At 49.3% G+C, this 15,545-nt stretch overlaps 3 protein-coding genes across 3 annotated transcripts; all 3 read right to left on the bottom strand.

Annotated features, from left to right (window-relative positions):
* Nucleotides 1-555: 555 nt before the first annotated feature.
* RhiXN_04573 (UBA domain-containing protein) lies at nt 556-3,498 on the bottom strand (the record flags this gene model as incomplete). Its single annotated transcript, XM_043324390.1, has 5 exons — nt 556-648; nt 703-778; nt 833-911; nt 973-2,533; nt 2,587-3,498. The coding sequence occupies 5 exons, from the start codon at nt 3,496-3,498 to the stop codon at nt 556-558; spliced, it is 2,721 nt and encodes a 906-aa protein (XP_043176809.1).
* A 2,421-nt stretch (nt 3,499-5,919) lies between these two features.
* Nucleotides 5,920-7,134, bottom strand: RhiXN_04572 (uncharacterized protein; the record flags this gene model as incomplete). The annotated part of the gene is made up of 3 exons (XM_043324389.1): nt 5,920-6,402; nt 6,455-6,842; nt 6,893-7,134. 3 exons carry the CDS (start codon nt 7,132-7,134, stop codon nt 5,920-5,922), a joined length of 1,113 nt encoding a protein of 370 aa, XP_043176808.1.
* Nucleotides 7,135-8,293: 1,159 nt separating this feature from the next.
* RhiXN_04571 (chitin synthase) lies at nt 8,294-14,900 on the bottom strand (the record flags this gene model as incomplete). Its single annotated transcript, XM_043324388.1, has 12 exons — nt 8,294-8,399; nt 8,456-9,212; nt 9,301-9,467; nt 9,525-9,589; nt 9,647-9,736; nt 9,789-9,812; nt 9,872-10,321; nt 10,376-10,498; nt 10,579-10,798; nt 10,858-11,212; nt 11,269-14,498; nt 14,566-14,900. The coding sequence occupies 12 exons, from the start codon at nt 14,898-14,900 to the stop codon at nt 8,294-8,296; spliced, it is 5,922 nt and encodes a 1,973-aa protein (XP_043176807.1).
* Between the last annotated feature and the right edge of the window lie 645 nt (nt 14,901-15,545).

Below are 15,545 nucleotides of genomic sequence, written 5' to 3'. Positions count from 1 at the left end.
GCATTGAGGTGTCATTCGCGGGGAACGCCACAAATGGTTAATCTAGCTGCATGCAAAAGTGGTTCACATTTTAAGTTGAATAACGAACTGTCATGCAAGGTGGAAACATGTACGAATCCGTTTTTGTTAGTCCGTGAAATCGGTTTCAACGAAGTCAGCTGTAGCGTAATTTGTATTGATATCACAACAATTCTGGTTCACTGAATGTAGGGAGTGCGTAAGGTGTGATTTTCGGTCGTCAGTTTGGTAGTTTTAGTGCCCCTCTCTCTTTATTCATTTATAGAAGAACATAGAATCCATGAGGAATCGCATGTGTGATAGTTCACCTAACTGAATGCGAAGCTTTAGTGACTCGAGTATTCTTCACGCCAATCTGAAAGTCTATTGCAGTTCAACACACCAAACTGAGTGGAGTTGCCCTGATAGACCCTACCCTCATGTGTTTGGCGGAGATCCTACTCTGTTTCTATACCATTCTATTCAGGATCTATAAATTGACCAGATAAAACACCACCCATCGTGACATCAGCGGCTAGGTATATGCGATGAATTCGCCTATGGTTGGAATGCATTCCAGGCCTCATTCAACGCCCCAAAAACACTGTTCGCTATCATCCTTTGTTCCACAGTCGTGGAGCCCGTATTTAACTGTATGCACGTTGTATTAGTAGCTTCAAAGATCACACAACGAGTGTTTCTAACCTTATCTGGATGTACCTTGGCGATGGCCTTGACGTATTTGATTTTGACTTGGTTCGGCATGACGAGTTCATGCATTCTGCCTCCAAAAAAATAAGTGATTGAGCTTATCTGGTTTCGTGAATGTGCGCACCCAACTTTGGTCCATCCAAGCTCCGGCCATAGAATCGTATCTAAGGATGCTATCAATGCCCGGATGTTGTTCTCTTTGCCTGTTTTCACACACATGAAAGTCAGAATGAGAAGCCAGAGCAGCATACAACAGCGACAAACCTCCTTTCCATGCCAAAACACGTGCGTCAATACTATCTTTGAGTGCATGCTTTTGATCCCCCTCAGCTTCCGCGGCCGCATTCGCAACCTTGAGACGGTGAACTGCCGAGTCCTCGGGATTCGACGGGGTCGTCCTCGCAGGTGCCGGTCTTGGTCTCGGTCGTGGCTTTGGTTTCGTAGAGGTGACGGAACCATGCGGCTTCGAGACAGGGGCACCACCTCCGTCTTCCATACGTTTGCAGCGCCCTGCGCCTTGCACACCATCGGAACTTGCTTTGCTTCCAGCCCAGGCTCCGCCCGCCTTGACCAGTCGTTCCCAGTCTTCCCTTGCCCGTTTCCACTTTTCGGTGCTCTCCAGCATCTCGGCCCGGCGGCGCAAGGCCTTTACAAAAGCTCCATTAAGATCCACGTCGGGAACAGGTGCTTCCCTTGCTGGATCAAAATCGTCACCGATCGCTTGCAGAACAGCGGTACAGTCCTCGGTGGCTCCCGAAGTATCACCTATCTTGGACCGTGCGGCGGCTCGATTGTTCAGAAGCGGTATCCTGGTGAGATGTTCTTCTGGAAGTAGCTCTAGTGCAGCAGTATATGACTCAATGGCTACACCGTATTGCCCCAGTTTAAATGAATCAGTGCCTTTAGTTCTGTGTGTTTGCACTACAGAAAGTATATCCGCCGAGACTGTGGGGTTGTTACGCGTACGAAGTTGAACGACCGGTGATTTTATGCGATGCTCTACAGGCGAGGATTGAATGGGTGTGGGGGTATGTGACGGTGCTTTTCGGCGTGAAGGAGAAACATAGGTAGTGGTATCGGAAAATAAGGATGCGAGTTTGTCTGCTGGCCGAGAAGGAGCGGTCGTGACGATCGTCGGCTGTGATATCTGTCGATCTGGAGCTGATCGCCTCGGCTTGGGCTGTGGCCGAGCAGGCAAAACCGAATCCGAGCCGTCGTCCCGAAACCCAGAATGTTCCGGAATCCGAGTATCGTTATCTCGGGAGGGAGATGATGCTTCAGCCATCCATGCCGGACGCGCAGAATCTCTGGAGCGCCCAGAGCTTGTGCTAGCGGCACCATGCTCTTCGTAGGCTTTCAGCGCCTTTTCTTTACCTTCTTTCCATAATGCGTTGGCCCGATTCAACATGCTAGATCCAAATAGAGACGCCTGCGCCATAAGCTGATCCGCCCTTTCTTGTAGCTGTAGTGTTGGTTCATCGTTAGCTGGCTCAGGTGCAGCATTACGAGTTGGTCTTGTACGCCGTCCTTGACGCTCTATTTCATACTGTTCTCGCACAGCTTCATCTTCAGCTCTAAACCGCTCCAGACCATCCTCGCTAGATCTCTGATCTTGCCTCGAATCCGGTACGCCCGCAGCAAGTAGCGCTTCGAGGGCTGCTTGGACATCTGTTCCAGTGGATGTGTTAGCAAGTGCTACCTTGGCTTGTTGAACAGAGAATCCCATTTCGACAATTTGACCGAGAATATGCGGGGGAGGCGACCCATGCCTCTTTTTAGGTGCCTGTTCATGACGGTTGGACGGGGTGGGTTGGGCGTCGGTTCTCTATGGCTCGCCGATTATTTTATGTCACTAGTGAAAATAGAGTAAACACGCACTGGATCCTCATTAGGCGCCTGTGCTACAGGTTTACCCAATTCGCCCAAAAGATCGTCACCATCTTCCCGGTCACCCCAGTCGAAATCGCCGGGGGTCCCAGAACGCTCTAGGGAGTTTTTCCCTAAGACACTTGGACTCCCTTGCCCTGTGGCCGGCGTCGAGTCTAAGAGGTCAAACAAATCACGGTTTGTTTGGGCACTCTTGGGCCCTGGGGAAACAACTGATGACGAAGCAGGGGCTGGAGATACAGGCTTGCTGGAGGTAAGAAAAGAATCCAGGTCCCACATATCGGCATTGGAAGCGGGTGTTATAGCTGACCCACTTGGCTTGGATGATGGTAGAGGAGATGCGCGCGAAGGGACCAAGAGCTCGGTATTTATTCGCGGGGCCTGGGTCTGAGGTTGAGGTACAAGAGACGGTGTAGAGCGATTCGGATTGCTCATTGGTGTGGATCTCCCAGACGTAGAAAATTCCAGCTGGTCCCAGAATGCCCCGTTTTTTTCCCGTTCCTTTCTGGCGAGTTCCTGGGCTTTGGCTTGAGCCTGGTTTGCCTGAGCCTGACGTTCGGCAATTGTCATATTCTTTGCTTGGGATGCGCCAGATAGTGCAAAGAGGTCCCCAAACGCATCGCCCGCACTTGCACTTGGCGGGGATCTGGCCGACGCGGGTGATTTGGCCGAAATTCCAGTAACAGTCAGGCTGGGGTTCTGGCGTTGAGCTTGACCAACAGGTTGTGGTGATATGACAGAACTCGAGAAATACGAGGGAGTATGCGCCCGCGAGCCGGGTTGGGAGCCAGTCCCTAGTGTGCTCTTGCTCGCAGCATTCAGTTGGCTACCGAGAGATTGATTGGCCGGCTGTTTGCTTGCGCTGGGGGTGACGCTATTCCACAGATCAGCAAAGTCTGACATGCTACGAACGTCAGCTTGGTTCTACAACGAAAGCACGTAGCATCTAACTTACTGAGCTACTGAAGCAAAGATTTGTTGCCTGCACTTATCACACAGAACCCCGGTTCCTGTCAACAATAAAGACTTTGTGGGTGTTTAGTATTTTGTTGAGCGGATTAACATTACATTATACCTTGGATTCGGATGTGTCTCCAACGAGAGTTAGTTGACGCGACTCAAGGCTTTATCGTAGTTGCCAACGTGAACTCCTCGGATGGCGTGTCGATTGGGTAGGACCGAGTTATGTAATCAACGACCGTGATATAAGCACAACCTCAACAAAATACAGCAGTTTTACGGCTCTCTACCTTACGAGAAGTCCATAACCCAGTATTCCCATATGATCATTGTTTAATGTATGACTTCAATAAGTCTACCCTCCACTCTAAGATATGCATTACCAAACAATTGTATTTTTCTGTCTGAAAATTCACATGTTTTATAGTTGAGTTTAACGACGTCGATGAGGGTCCCATGGCCACATCCGGTAAACTTAAATTATTGCTATTGGACATAGTTACATTACCTATAGTCCCGCTGGATCTTAGGCTTAGGTTGCTTGCTTGAATGAAAATAAGAGGAGTGTGCACCCTCTGCATTGCGTGGCCACGGCTAGGGTTTATATTTATGCAGATGTCGTCAAAATTATTTGGGCGGAGATTGGACTTAATTTCAACCGTAATCATAAATATACTTTCGACAAATTCAAGACTTTGTTCGTAGTATTAAGAATTACCGATAAGTAAGCATTTGTGAGCGGATCCTATGCCTCGTTATCTTCGTCATTGAATCCTTCAATAAATGGGAATAACTACTGGCCTGCCTTTCGGGGGGACGGGCATGCTAACCCCTCCATTCTATGAGCCCACTAGGCTCAAGCACAGGACCAATTTATAGCCGGACAAACATTCATAGTAAGCTCTGTAAGTAAGATCAGTGGATAACCACCCGCAAGCGCTGAAGGTTATCCTACTCTATCCTGCTGCATCTTGTCATAAGTTTGCACCACCGTCACAGCCCACAATTTGTTTGACGAAACACCCACCTTGTACCAAGACCATCAATTTTTGTGTTATGTGTCGGTGATATATGAGTGCGTTATGTTTGCATGCTAATATTTGTATGAGCCCATGAAGTATAACAGAATATCATTCACATTCAATAGGTGGCTGTGGATCGGAGCCTGCGGAGACCCACGAACCCAGATTTAGGCGTAGGGATTCGGGCTTATAGTCACGTGATTGTCAATTTTTGATACAATTTATTACTGGAACCCGATCACGTGGTTTCCCACCCGTCCCTCCCAACCTTGCATTCCCCTGCTGGCGCGTTCTCCAGGTCATGTGCGCTTCTCAACCCTCCTGTGTGTTCCCTTTTATCTTCCCACCTGCCCTTGCCTGTCGCCTATGCGTGTATCTATTAGTTGATAGCCCTCGGTATCCGACCAAGTGTTCGGGTCCCAGTAATAAATTGTATCAAAAAAAAACCCCCCCGATCACGTGGTCGGACTTTTTTTTGGATTCATATTTAAAGAGCTACATGCGAACAAGGCAAACCGCTCACGACACGTGGTCGGACACTAGATACAACCATATGTGTTCAGATCTCGTTCGCATGTAACTCTCTAAATATATATTTTTAAAAACAGCCACGTGATCATCGATCGTGCTTGCTCGTCGAGACTTCCACAGTGTATTCGACTCATCATTGCACTTTTATTTCGTTTTCCCACCCACCGCCCCATTCGCTCACATCGATACATTTCGCGAATCGTTGCGACACATGAGTTCTTACCCACATTTCGTTCATCGTCAGATCTGGCCACCCACCCACGAGTTCTACTCGCGTCTCGGTGGCCCAGTTTTCATCCGCGCACTTCCTGCCGGATCCCCCATACATGCTGATATCTGACGATAACAATGTATACACAGGTTTGTGTATACTCGTTTTTGCCTTTAGTCTCATGATACCGGGTCAGATACACAGAGCTACCGAAACCTAAGTTTATTCTTATCCATCATTCAATATGTATATAGGCACTTCTGATGACCTGCTTTCATGTTGTTTCGAATCGATTGCGTTTCAGCCATGAGGGAGCATTTATATGCAGAAAAACAACGTGTTACATAGTACAAATTGACTCCATTTATGTAAGATGCATAGGAAATGACTCGTGCATAAAGGCAGCTTTACTCCCATATCTAAGCGTAAGAGGTTCATAACATCGGGGCGAAGTATAATCAAAATTATAAGGCAGTTATTTTTGGCGGGTTCTCATTTGGCCTTCGGGTATCTTTAGCACACTGGTATAATCTAGCGACGATGCTGCCAAGGTACGACCAGTCTGCCCCCCTGGTCCATGAACCCGAGCGCACACCCCCGCTAAATAGATTGAAGCAACTCTACAGTACCGATTACATCCTGCTCCCCTCCAGGGTCAGGTGATTTATTATCGTTCTCTTCCTTGCGTTTCCGGATTGACCATCCCAAATGATTTTTGGACCAATAGGAAATAAACCCGGCGGTCTCCAGAGCTGGGTGACAGTCAAATAGGACTTTGGCCGCCACATTCTCAGCTTCTTCTGTAGCCTTTTCTTCCTCACACTTGGTCCCTCTTTTCTCCGGTTCCATCATTCTAGATCCAACGGGCGCGGGCGACTGTAATCCAGTCGGATTATTTGTCGCATCTTTGACAATTCTATTTGCAATCTCCGGATTGCTTTCGGGTGGGAATTGAGGCGCTTCAACTACGGAAGCAGGAGCTTCGAGGTTCGCTTCGTTCAGATATTTCGTATCGGTCAAATAAACATTGACGAAAATGGCCTTGAGATTGGGCAACCCCTGGAGCTCGGTACCGAGTGCATTCTGCAGTAAAATGTCAGAGGTTGGGGTTCCTAGTACGAGGCTTTTCACGCACAGCATAACCATCAACGCCTTGTCTTGAAAAGTACGAGTCGTGATCATTAGGAAAGCTACGCCAGAATTCGCAGCCCTCAGGGCGGTTAAATTTGGTGCAACGTCCGAGTGTCAAACTTTCTAGACCGCTGCACTGCTTAATCACTTTCTGAATGACTTGCAGATCTGGCCCATGGGCATTCAGTATAACGAGTGATTTCAACCTTCTCGGGAGGTTCGGAATAATCTTCTTGTATGACCATTGCCCTTTTAAGCCCAGTGAAGTACTGTGTCCAACATCATTGTGGCAGTCCAGGGTTAGGGTATGAATTAAGTCAAACCGAGAGAAGTCGAGGTGTGCTTTCACGGTGGTGTAGGACGGCAAAGTGTCCTCTTTAATCACTAGAGATCTGGTACACTTTCAGCAGGTACAAGAGAGCTGAATATATCTTTAGCTTACCGAACATGTGAGGCAAAGTCGTGATCGATAGCAAATTTCCAGTCTTCAACTTTATGTAAGGTCAAGTAGCGGGTCCATTCGAGCATGTACATGTCGCGATAGGCTTTACATGCATTCGCAACGCCACTCTGGAACTTGGCCTTGGACAGCTCAACTTGGAGGGTTCTTTCGCATCGCTTCAATTCCCATACAACAAACTGAATAATCTGGATTATTATGTCTAGAGGAATTGGCCTATGCATGATAGTTGTCGCAGTTCATATACTTGTAGGGCGTAGCAGGTGTGAGAGACAAGTAGGGGCTTTCCTTGCTGGTTTTGTAGGAGTGATGAGCGTCTTCACTGGTTTGAAATTCACGCCGAAACCTCATAGCGCGCTAGTGACCCCACAGCACCTCGAACATCATCTCCAAGTAATCATGCCGTTCATCCTGATGTTTCGTTTAGCACGCCTTGTATGAGCTTCAGATAGGCCTTTACATAACGGTCGTCTGGGATGAGCACAAGAGCATTGGAAAAATACCTATCCTTGTTAGCGCCAACGCATGGCTCCATTATGATATACGACAGCACAGGACAAAGCAGGTATTTTGAAGGGACACACAGAAACGGATCTACTGCTCATACGGACAAAAGGAATAATATTGGACACCAAAATTACCTAAAGCTAGCCGTGGAAGGATGCTGTATGCAGGCGAATTGCGCAAAAGTTGGTTGAAATGAACGTGGGTGTAATCGTTGCACGAGAATAGCACTTCAGGTATGATTGACAAGCGGGACCAGATCGGCAATTTTTATACTCGCGACACGTGGATTACTTGCTTTTCAACGTCAAAATAGGCTAGAATACTTTTGGTGATGCGATCGCAATTGTCAAGGTATGTGTGGGGGTGGGGAGAGGGGGCGAGGATCCAGGCGCAACCTCCGTATCTGGGTGCCCGAACATTATATCCGTTATACGTAGGATGAGGTCAAGTGGTGTTGTATACATTTTGGTTTGATAAGCAATCACATTGGAGATAAGAACCACCCCGCACTTCAAGGGTTTGACGAACGTATCAACTGGTAGTTTGATTATGCTCTTCAGTTTGGGGGATTCCGATGATATAATCCACTGCTGAGCCGATCGAATAATCGATATTGATAAGCTAGTCCAGACAGAAAGCAGATATATTATTGTCTATATCGTACGAAAAAAAGACCAACAAACAGTCCGTGTACTAGTACTATAGTCACGAAACGACAAATTTAAAAGCCAAGAGTTCAGAGGAAGTACCATATGTCCGATATGAGGAGATGACAGAAACAGCGAGGGAATGCACTGCAGATATGATATTGGACTTGAGTGTATGCTAAGGAGAGTGATTGCAGTGTTTGAAAACGAGGTGGAAGCGGGAAAATGTCTATGCGTTTTCTGTGAGGATCGTATCAATGGATTTGTTCAAAAAGTCCTTGCGATCACTTAAGTCGGCCTTGGGGAAACGTTGTGCCACGGCTTCACGCGCACTCCTGCAAATTAGACATGGTCAGAAACATCAAAGACACCGAAGGAAATATAATCCTACTTCTTTGTCACCGAGAACAAATCCTGGCTTGCCAAGTAGTGTTTCAATACGGTCAAAAGCTCTTCATCGCTCGGGTTTGTACTTTGGCTCGGCCCACCAGCGAGCGGGTTTACTGTTGTAGCCATGGAGAACGTAGACATTGGTCGTCCACCCGTCCCTGTGCCGAGACCTCCTCCGAGACCCAGACCAGTGTTGCCCGTCTGCTGAGCTTCGAGGCCGCCTCCAAACATATTGAGGTTAGTCATTACGCTATTTCGAGGAACACCTCCCATTGTGCTTGCTGCATATGGGTTGTTGACCATGCCCATAGAGCCCATAGAGCCCATCATGTAGGGGTTCATTCCCATCATTCCCATGTTCATACTGCCTGCAGCGCCATGCCCTCCATAATCACTACCGGCCTGAGAGCCCATCCATGGCATGTTCACACCCATTCCACCCATTCCACCCATTCCACTGAATTGGGGCATGAGATATTGCTGCTGGAGATTGGGATTCGAGCCTTGCGAACGAAGCCCAGGACCGTGGCCAGAGTTACTACCATGACCTCGCATACTGCCTGCACCAGACATCTTGTTGGTGTCTCGGTAATAATCGCCGCTTTGAGACCCAGCGTGGTACGACGCTGCGAAACCTGTTTCCTGAGCACGACGGCGCGCAAAGTCCTGGGCGGACAAAGACTTGGCTTGCGTATAGCCTGTCTGTTTCGACTCTACTGACTTGTGCGACCCTGTTTCCCATGCTTCTGCTTCATATTCTGTATACGTTGCGCAATGGCGTGGGTGAAGCGTGGGCGGTTTCATATTTAGCATTGAATTTAAAAAGCCGAATAGCGATGGACTGACCACTGAATTTCTTCAAGGGGATCATGCTTTCGTCAAAGCCCTCATCTTCCGGTAGGACAACAACCTTTTTGCCTCCTTCGTTTTGGATAAGACGGGTGTTACCCCAGGAGAAATCGTCCATAGACCAGAACGAATAGATCGGGAGGAAGAAACTGTATACGGGGTATCTGTTACGATTCAGATAAGCATGGATCAAACGATACACGTGGAGTGAAACGGCATACGCAAATAGATAAATTATCATCCATCCGATCAGCATAAATTCACGTTTTAACAGGAATATGATCGCCTATCCAACGTGGTTATTAGGGTTCAGCATAGGTGAAATGAAAGGGGAGGGGCCCACCTGTAAACCATAAGTCGCAGCCAGCATGACTAGTGTAATGTAGGGGATGGGCCCAGACCCTGTCGCAGTGATGACAATCAAGTACACGAGCTGATCCAAAACGTCAATCCAGGTGCTGAAAAAGACAGGTCGAAGTACTCACGTATACACATGTGGCAGGGAGGATCTGTCGATCAAATTGAACATTAGGACGCGCATACAAGTGCCAATCACAAGCCTACTTACGATTGTTCCGACCAAATCCAAAAACACGATGAACCGCATAGAGAAACAGCAAATACCACACAGTTCAGGCAGGACGACCAGCTCGCAAAGATTGTGAATAGTGGAGTTGATCCATCGACGCCGTTGGGACAGCAAGATGCTCCATCGATCGGGTGCAATAGTGTGAGCAATTGCGTCGGGCGTGAATTTCATCTTGAAGGTAGGGAAATGTTTCATCATGAGGGTCGTTAGGTAACGATCCTCTCCTAGATGCAGTAGATTCTTCTTGTGAAGTGTGTCGACGATGCCTTCGTTGTAGTCATCGATGATGCGGTTCGAAATGATGATTGGGCGACCCTTGTCGGCAGTACGAATGCGGTACATGGAAAAACATCCGGGTAGACAGGTGACGGATCCAAACAGTGACTCGAAAGCTTTAGCCAAATGATGGGAAATATAGTACTCGTAGATCTGGCACAGGGTCAATTGAAGGAAGTCCTAAATTATTCCGCTAATTTATCTTACCTGGATCATGGTCCACCACGAGCCTTCCTCGTTGTCCAACTTGGTCTCGCCGCAGATTCCGATAATCTGAGAATCGTCTGCCGTGCAAGCCACGAGCCGGTTCAATGAATCCGGAGTAACAGTCTGGGTCAGGCACCAAATAGGATTAGCGTAGGATCTCAAAAACCCAAAAGGTTTATTTTGCTTGGAGCGATGGTACGTACTGTGTCGGCATCCACCATGAAAATATACTCGTAGAACGCCGGGTCGATTCCAATCACGTTCCTCATTTGATGGTAAATCTCGAGCTGGAGCGGGCTCATCGGGGCGTCGAAGTGCACACGGTTCAGATAGTGAAGCAGCAAAATCTGAGAGTCTCGCTTCCCACGATTACCCGGTTTGGAGGTCTCGCTGGGCTTGCCGGTCTTCACCACTACAATGTACCTATCGGCCGAAGTATGAGCATAATCAAGGGGCCGGAGCTAAACCAGGCTCAAACTCACGGCACAACATGGCCTTCGAATTCGTACAACCCCGAATAGACCTTGCCGTAATTCAACTGTTTGGATCCTTCGCCGACACTTCTGAACCGTAGAGGCTCTGGATCGAGCGCAGGATCCACACCTAAAATGTCTAAGCAGATACGAGGAGTCGAACGATCGTTTCCTGATCCGATAATATTCCCATCACAAATGATGAACAGTAATTTACGCTTGTCGTCGTACTTGAGGACCGTGAGCGAATCGATGGTTCGGCGAAGAGACTCTTCATCTTCGGTGTACGCCGGGACCTGGCAAATAACGAACTTGTCCATGGCTTCGGGCGAGCGTTTACCAGTGAGCTGGAGAGCGGCCAAGACTGCCGATAATGTAGATCAGTATCACCAAATTAAAGCTCCGCTCACAAGTACCCACACTTTGCAAGGATAGTAACAGCTATGATTGCCGCAAATACGATAAGCAACACACTACTGAATTGGCACTTGGGGGTTTTCCTAAAGTCGGTCTTGCCAACGTAAAACACGTTTTTCATGCACGCGTAGATCTTGGCTTGATCTTCGCTAGACATTTTGTCCAACTCCCTGCGAATGTTCTTGGTAATGTCCTGCCCGGGTTGTTGCCTGAACAAAGCCGTGACCCGCGAGTCGATGAATTCGTACTTGGATTGATTCGGGTTCTGGTCGATGGTGTAAAAGTAGTCGCTCAGGTCATAAACGTTTTCGTCCCAAACAGCCCATGTCCGACCAGTGTCATCGTTCAGCGCATTGCTCTCGATCGTTTTCCAGTCCCACACCAACGTGCCCTTGTAATATTCGTCCATCTTGGGCAAGAACCGGTTGGTATACCAAGTTTCACTCGCGAGCTGGGAGCTCGTAACAGACTGGGCGGAGCCCGAGGTATGAATCGCTGTGGGGACTGTGATCGTGCTTTGGTTGGAAACGCCGAGAGTCATGGTTGTGTCCGATACAAGACCGGAGCAGCCGAGGGTAAGAGGAATGGGGAAGTACGAAGTCAAGTCCTGGCCCCAGAGTTCCTGCATTAGGTCGTTCGAAGACGGTTGGGCAGTGATATCGCTGTGGCTACCTTTCCAGAAATCGGTAATGTCGTAGACGATACCTCGCACGGCGACCCAATAATCGTTCTCGGCGGCATGGCCAGATAGCTCGTCCACGTTCCAGGCCTTGTCGAATTGCGGGCAGAGAAGCTTGCCAAAGATGATAATGTAGAAGATGACAAATGCGCAAGCAAAGAAAATGAGCATGCAAATCGTGACTTTCTCGCGCCAGGCTTGCCGAATGTCGGGGCGCTTCATCCTGCCGACATGAATGAGGAGGTACGTGGGGATCCACCAAGTGCACATCCAGGTGAAGACCCTCCAGACCTTACGCACACGCGTCTCGGCAACCTCTTCTTTGTGTCCTTTCATGACCGGTTTTTCCTTGTTGGGGAGAACGCCGAGTTCGGGAGTACCCGGTGTCGTAGCGGCGGTACCAGAGGGAGGAGTAGGAAGAGTAGCATACGATGCCTTGCGGTCCCAATCGGCAGCATTGGCGTCAGCAAACGGGCTATTTTCGGGAAGCAATGAATCCTCGGCGCCATCCCCGATACCGGCCGCGCTCGTAGTCCGATCATGTTGTCGCGCATAGCTTCGAACAGGCTCAGCCGGCTCTTCTTCACCTTCCCCGGGCTCTCCAGTCCGGACCTGATCTTCAAGTGCTTTCCAAGGTTCGTATCCCAACCAAACACAATCTCGGCCTTCGACACCTTCTCGCTCCCAGCCACTCCCAGGACCGTACCGATCATCTCCCTCTTGTCTGGGCACGCCGATCACAACCTCGCCAATCTTGCGCTCGACCATTTCGCGCAAACCAAGCGCCCGAATCTGGGCCCGGACTCGTCGCTTGTCGAAACTGTTGGGCGTCTGCGAGTCGTTGGGACGAATGCAAGTCACATTCCACAGCACCGGCACATTCTGACCGTCTTGTTCTGCACCCTCGCCGCCAAGAGCATCGGTGGCAACGCCGAGCGCGTAAGATAATTGGGTCATCACAGGATAAATTCCCTCAGGATCGAGCTCTTCACGATTTTCAGTTGAGCGGCGGAGTCGCGAATTGGGCATACGCAATGCGCGCGAGCCGACTTGCGCGCGAACCACAACGCCTCGTTCTCGCGCGTGCATTTCGACGCGGACTGCAGGGCCGGCAATGAGCTTTTCGATGAACGGCTCGTTTGTACGGCGGAGAACATTGAGAACACCCGGATCGAGAGTGTCAACATCCCGGGCGACGAAGTCGCGAACGTCGTACGAGACAGAACCAGCGTAATGAGCGATTCCAAATAGGGCTTGGTCAGCAGCGGCGCTAGACGACGGAGACGTGATATACGAGGCATGAACTCCGAATGCGTGAGCCATATCTTGCAAGAGGTCATTGGAGTGCGGTAAACCGGATCCATTGCTAACACCACGCGCAGCCTTGTCTATTAGGCCAATGACGCCTCCAGGGCGCTCGACACTACCTGGTGCAGAGACACCACGAAGAAGCTCGACGCACGCAGAGTTATCGACAAGTTGAACGGTTGGCAAGGAAATGCCATCGGAAGTCACGCGGGAGCTTAATCCGATCGTGTCGTCAAAAGCGTGACGCAGGACAAATGCGTTGATACATTCTGCTTGGAAGTTGGCACAAAACTCCTCGAATCCATTTTCAGAAAGAGCACTGGCCAAAAGTGTACCTGCCCCGTTGCTGCGTGCTTGATGGCCAGGTGTATCGAGCATTGCAATTATACCGGCTGATTCCGGAACTTGGTCGACGTCGCGGGGAGCAATGCGATGGTTGGCGCTCTCGATGACATAGGCGAAGAGGATTGCATACAAGTCCATGGCAAGCTGCTCAGTCTGCTTGGCACATTCTGGGGCATTGAGAACCGAAGTAAATAGGTCGCGTCGGATATAATTGGTCCGAACGGTCAACGCGTCTGATAGCTGCTCGGATGGCACACCAAGGAGTGTGGCGGCTTGTTCGAGCACTTCGGGATTGGTGACATAAGCCGATTCGCCCCTTGCCTCATTGGTGGTTCCGCCGTGATCGGCAAATTGAATGTTGCCAAGAGTAAGGATCGCTGTGAGGAGAGACCAAATGGAGGTGATATGCTTGGGCTTAAAAGCGAGAGTTTTGAGTGCGTCTCGTAGATCGAGCATGGCCAGTGCGTCATCGGAGAAGGGACCGGCAGGAAGACGGTAACAACCGCTGGATGCCAGCAAATTATAATCTGTCATATCGCCCAAAACCAGGGAATCGCGTTCTTGGGCTGTGGCTCCGGCCAAAAGTTGATAAAAGACATGGAATGTGCGCTCGTCGTGAGCAAGTCGGGACAGTCGCCTTTTATCAAGGCCGAATGTGTGTACAATGGCACCAGTAAGATGTGCCCGATTAGGTGAATCGAAGTATAGTTCGGTATAGCATGAAAACCGGGATGCCGATGCGGTATGAGAGGTCTTCGCATGACCGAACGACGTCAAGACGGTCTGTAGTGCTCCGAGTTGAGCGGCTACTTGCGAGGCTGGACCGGACCGCGCCGATAGTCGAACCAATTGGGACGAAAATAGCGATGCTGTGTGAGACTTGCCTGATCCCGTAATTCCCCTAAACAAATGAAGTCCAGGTTCAGCCTCCGAGAACACCTGTAAATAAATCCAATAAAAATACACACCTAAAAACAACTGTCTGTGGGATTCCAGTCCTTTTCATCATCGCGTACACGCGAGCTGCAAGCTCATACACGTGCGGCTGTAACTGGGGTTTTTCGACCGCTCTAGAGAGTTTTGCATACTCGGTAGCACTGAGATCGTTTACGCTGGCCAGAGACTTGAGTGGGTTGACGACGACAAGAGTGGTTCCTGCGATACGGACATATGGCTCATCCGCCCTAAACCTAGTCTGCAGAACATTAAGGATAGTCTCTTCGTTGGGGTATACTGTTGATCCCCCGGTGCTCGATATAAGCGCGGTTAGGTCGTGCGTTTCGAGTCCGCTCCGCGACCCCATCGTGGTTGGTGAGGAGTCTGCTTACGCCGCGAAAGAGCAACCAAGGCCTTCTTTTCGCCACAGCCACTTGGGCGCTTAGCTTATGGCCCCACTTCCACGGCGATCGCAACCCTCAAATCCTAGGCCTTTTCGCTTATTCGCTTACACATGAATCTCAGTGTCTGCACCCTTTGTTGGCTCAAGGCAAAAGAGAATGGACTCCATTTAACTTTGGGTTCACCACCTCACTCTTACAGTAACTCGCACTTCCTCAACCGAGTCTCCTAATAACAAATATCGTTTACTCGTCCCTCAAATATTCCTATATTCTCAAGACGCCTGGAAGTACACCACCATCTTATCTACGCTCGGGACCGCTACTGATGTATGCAGAATGACTAAAAAAGAACACAATATTTTTACCTTATTGCTATCATTTTATAGTTGTAGAAATTCACGGCATATCTCCTTTTACTCACATCCAAGCAGGAGACCCTTCTATCGTCGGGAACTGATCATCAAAACCCATTATGGGCTAGAGTCAGAAATAGATACAGTGGTTCACACCGGTCAAATTCCGGCTCCATGATACCTCCGTCCCACGGTTTCCATGGAATTTATAGAGTCTGAACTTCAATGGAGCATTATTCACGTGACGTTGGATTC

The sequence above is a fragment of the Rhizoctonia solani genome, chromosome 1 (assembly GCF_016906535.1).
Source record: "Rhizoctonia solani chromosome 1, complete sequence".
Lineage (NCBI taxonomy): Eukaryota > Fungi > Basidiomycota > Agaricomycetes > Cantharellales > Ceratobasidiaceae > Rhizoctonia > Rhizoctonia solani.
The sequence above is the reverse complement of the archived record's forward strand: the minus strand, read 5'-3'. Positions and strand labels throughout refer to the sequence as shown.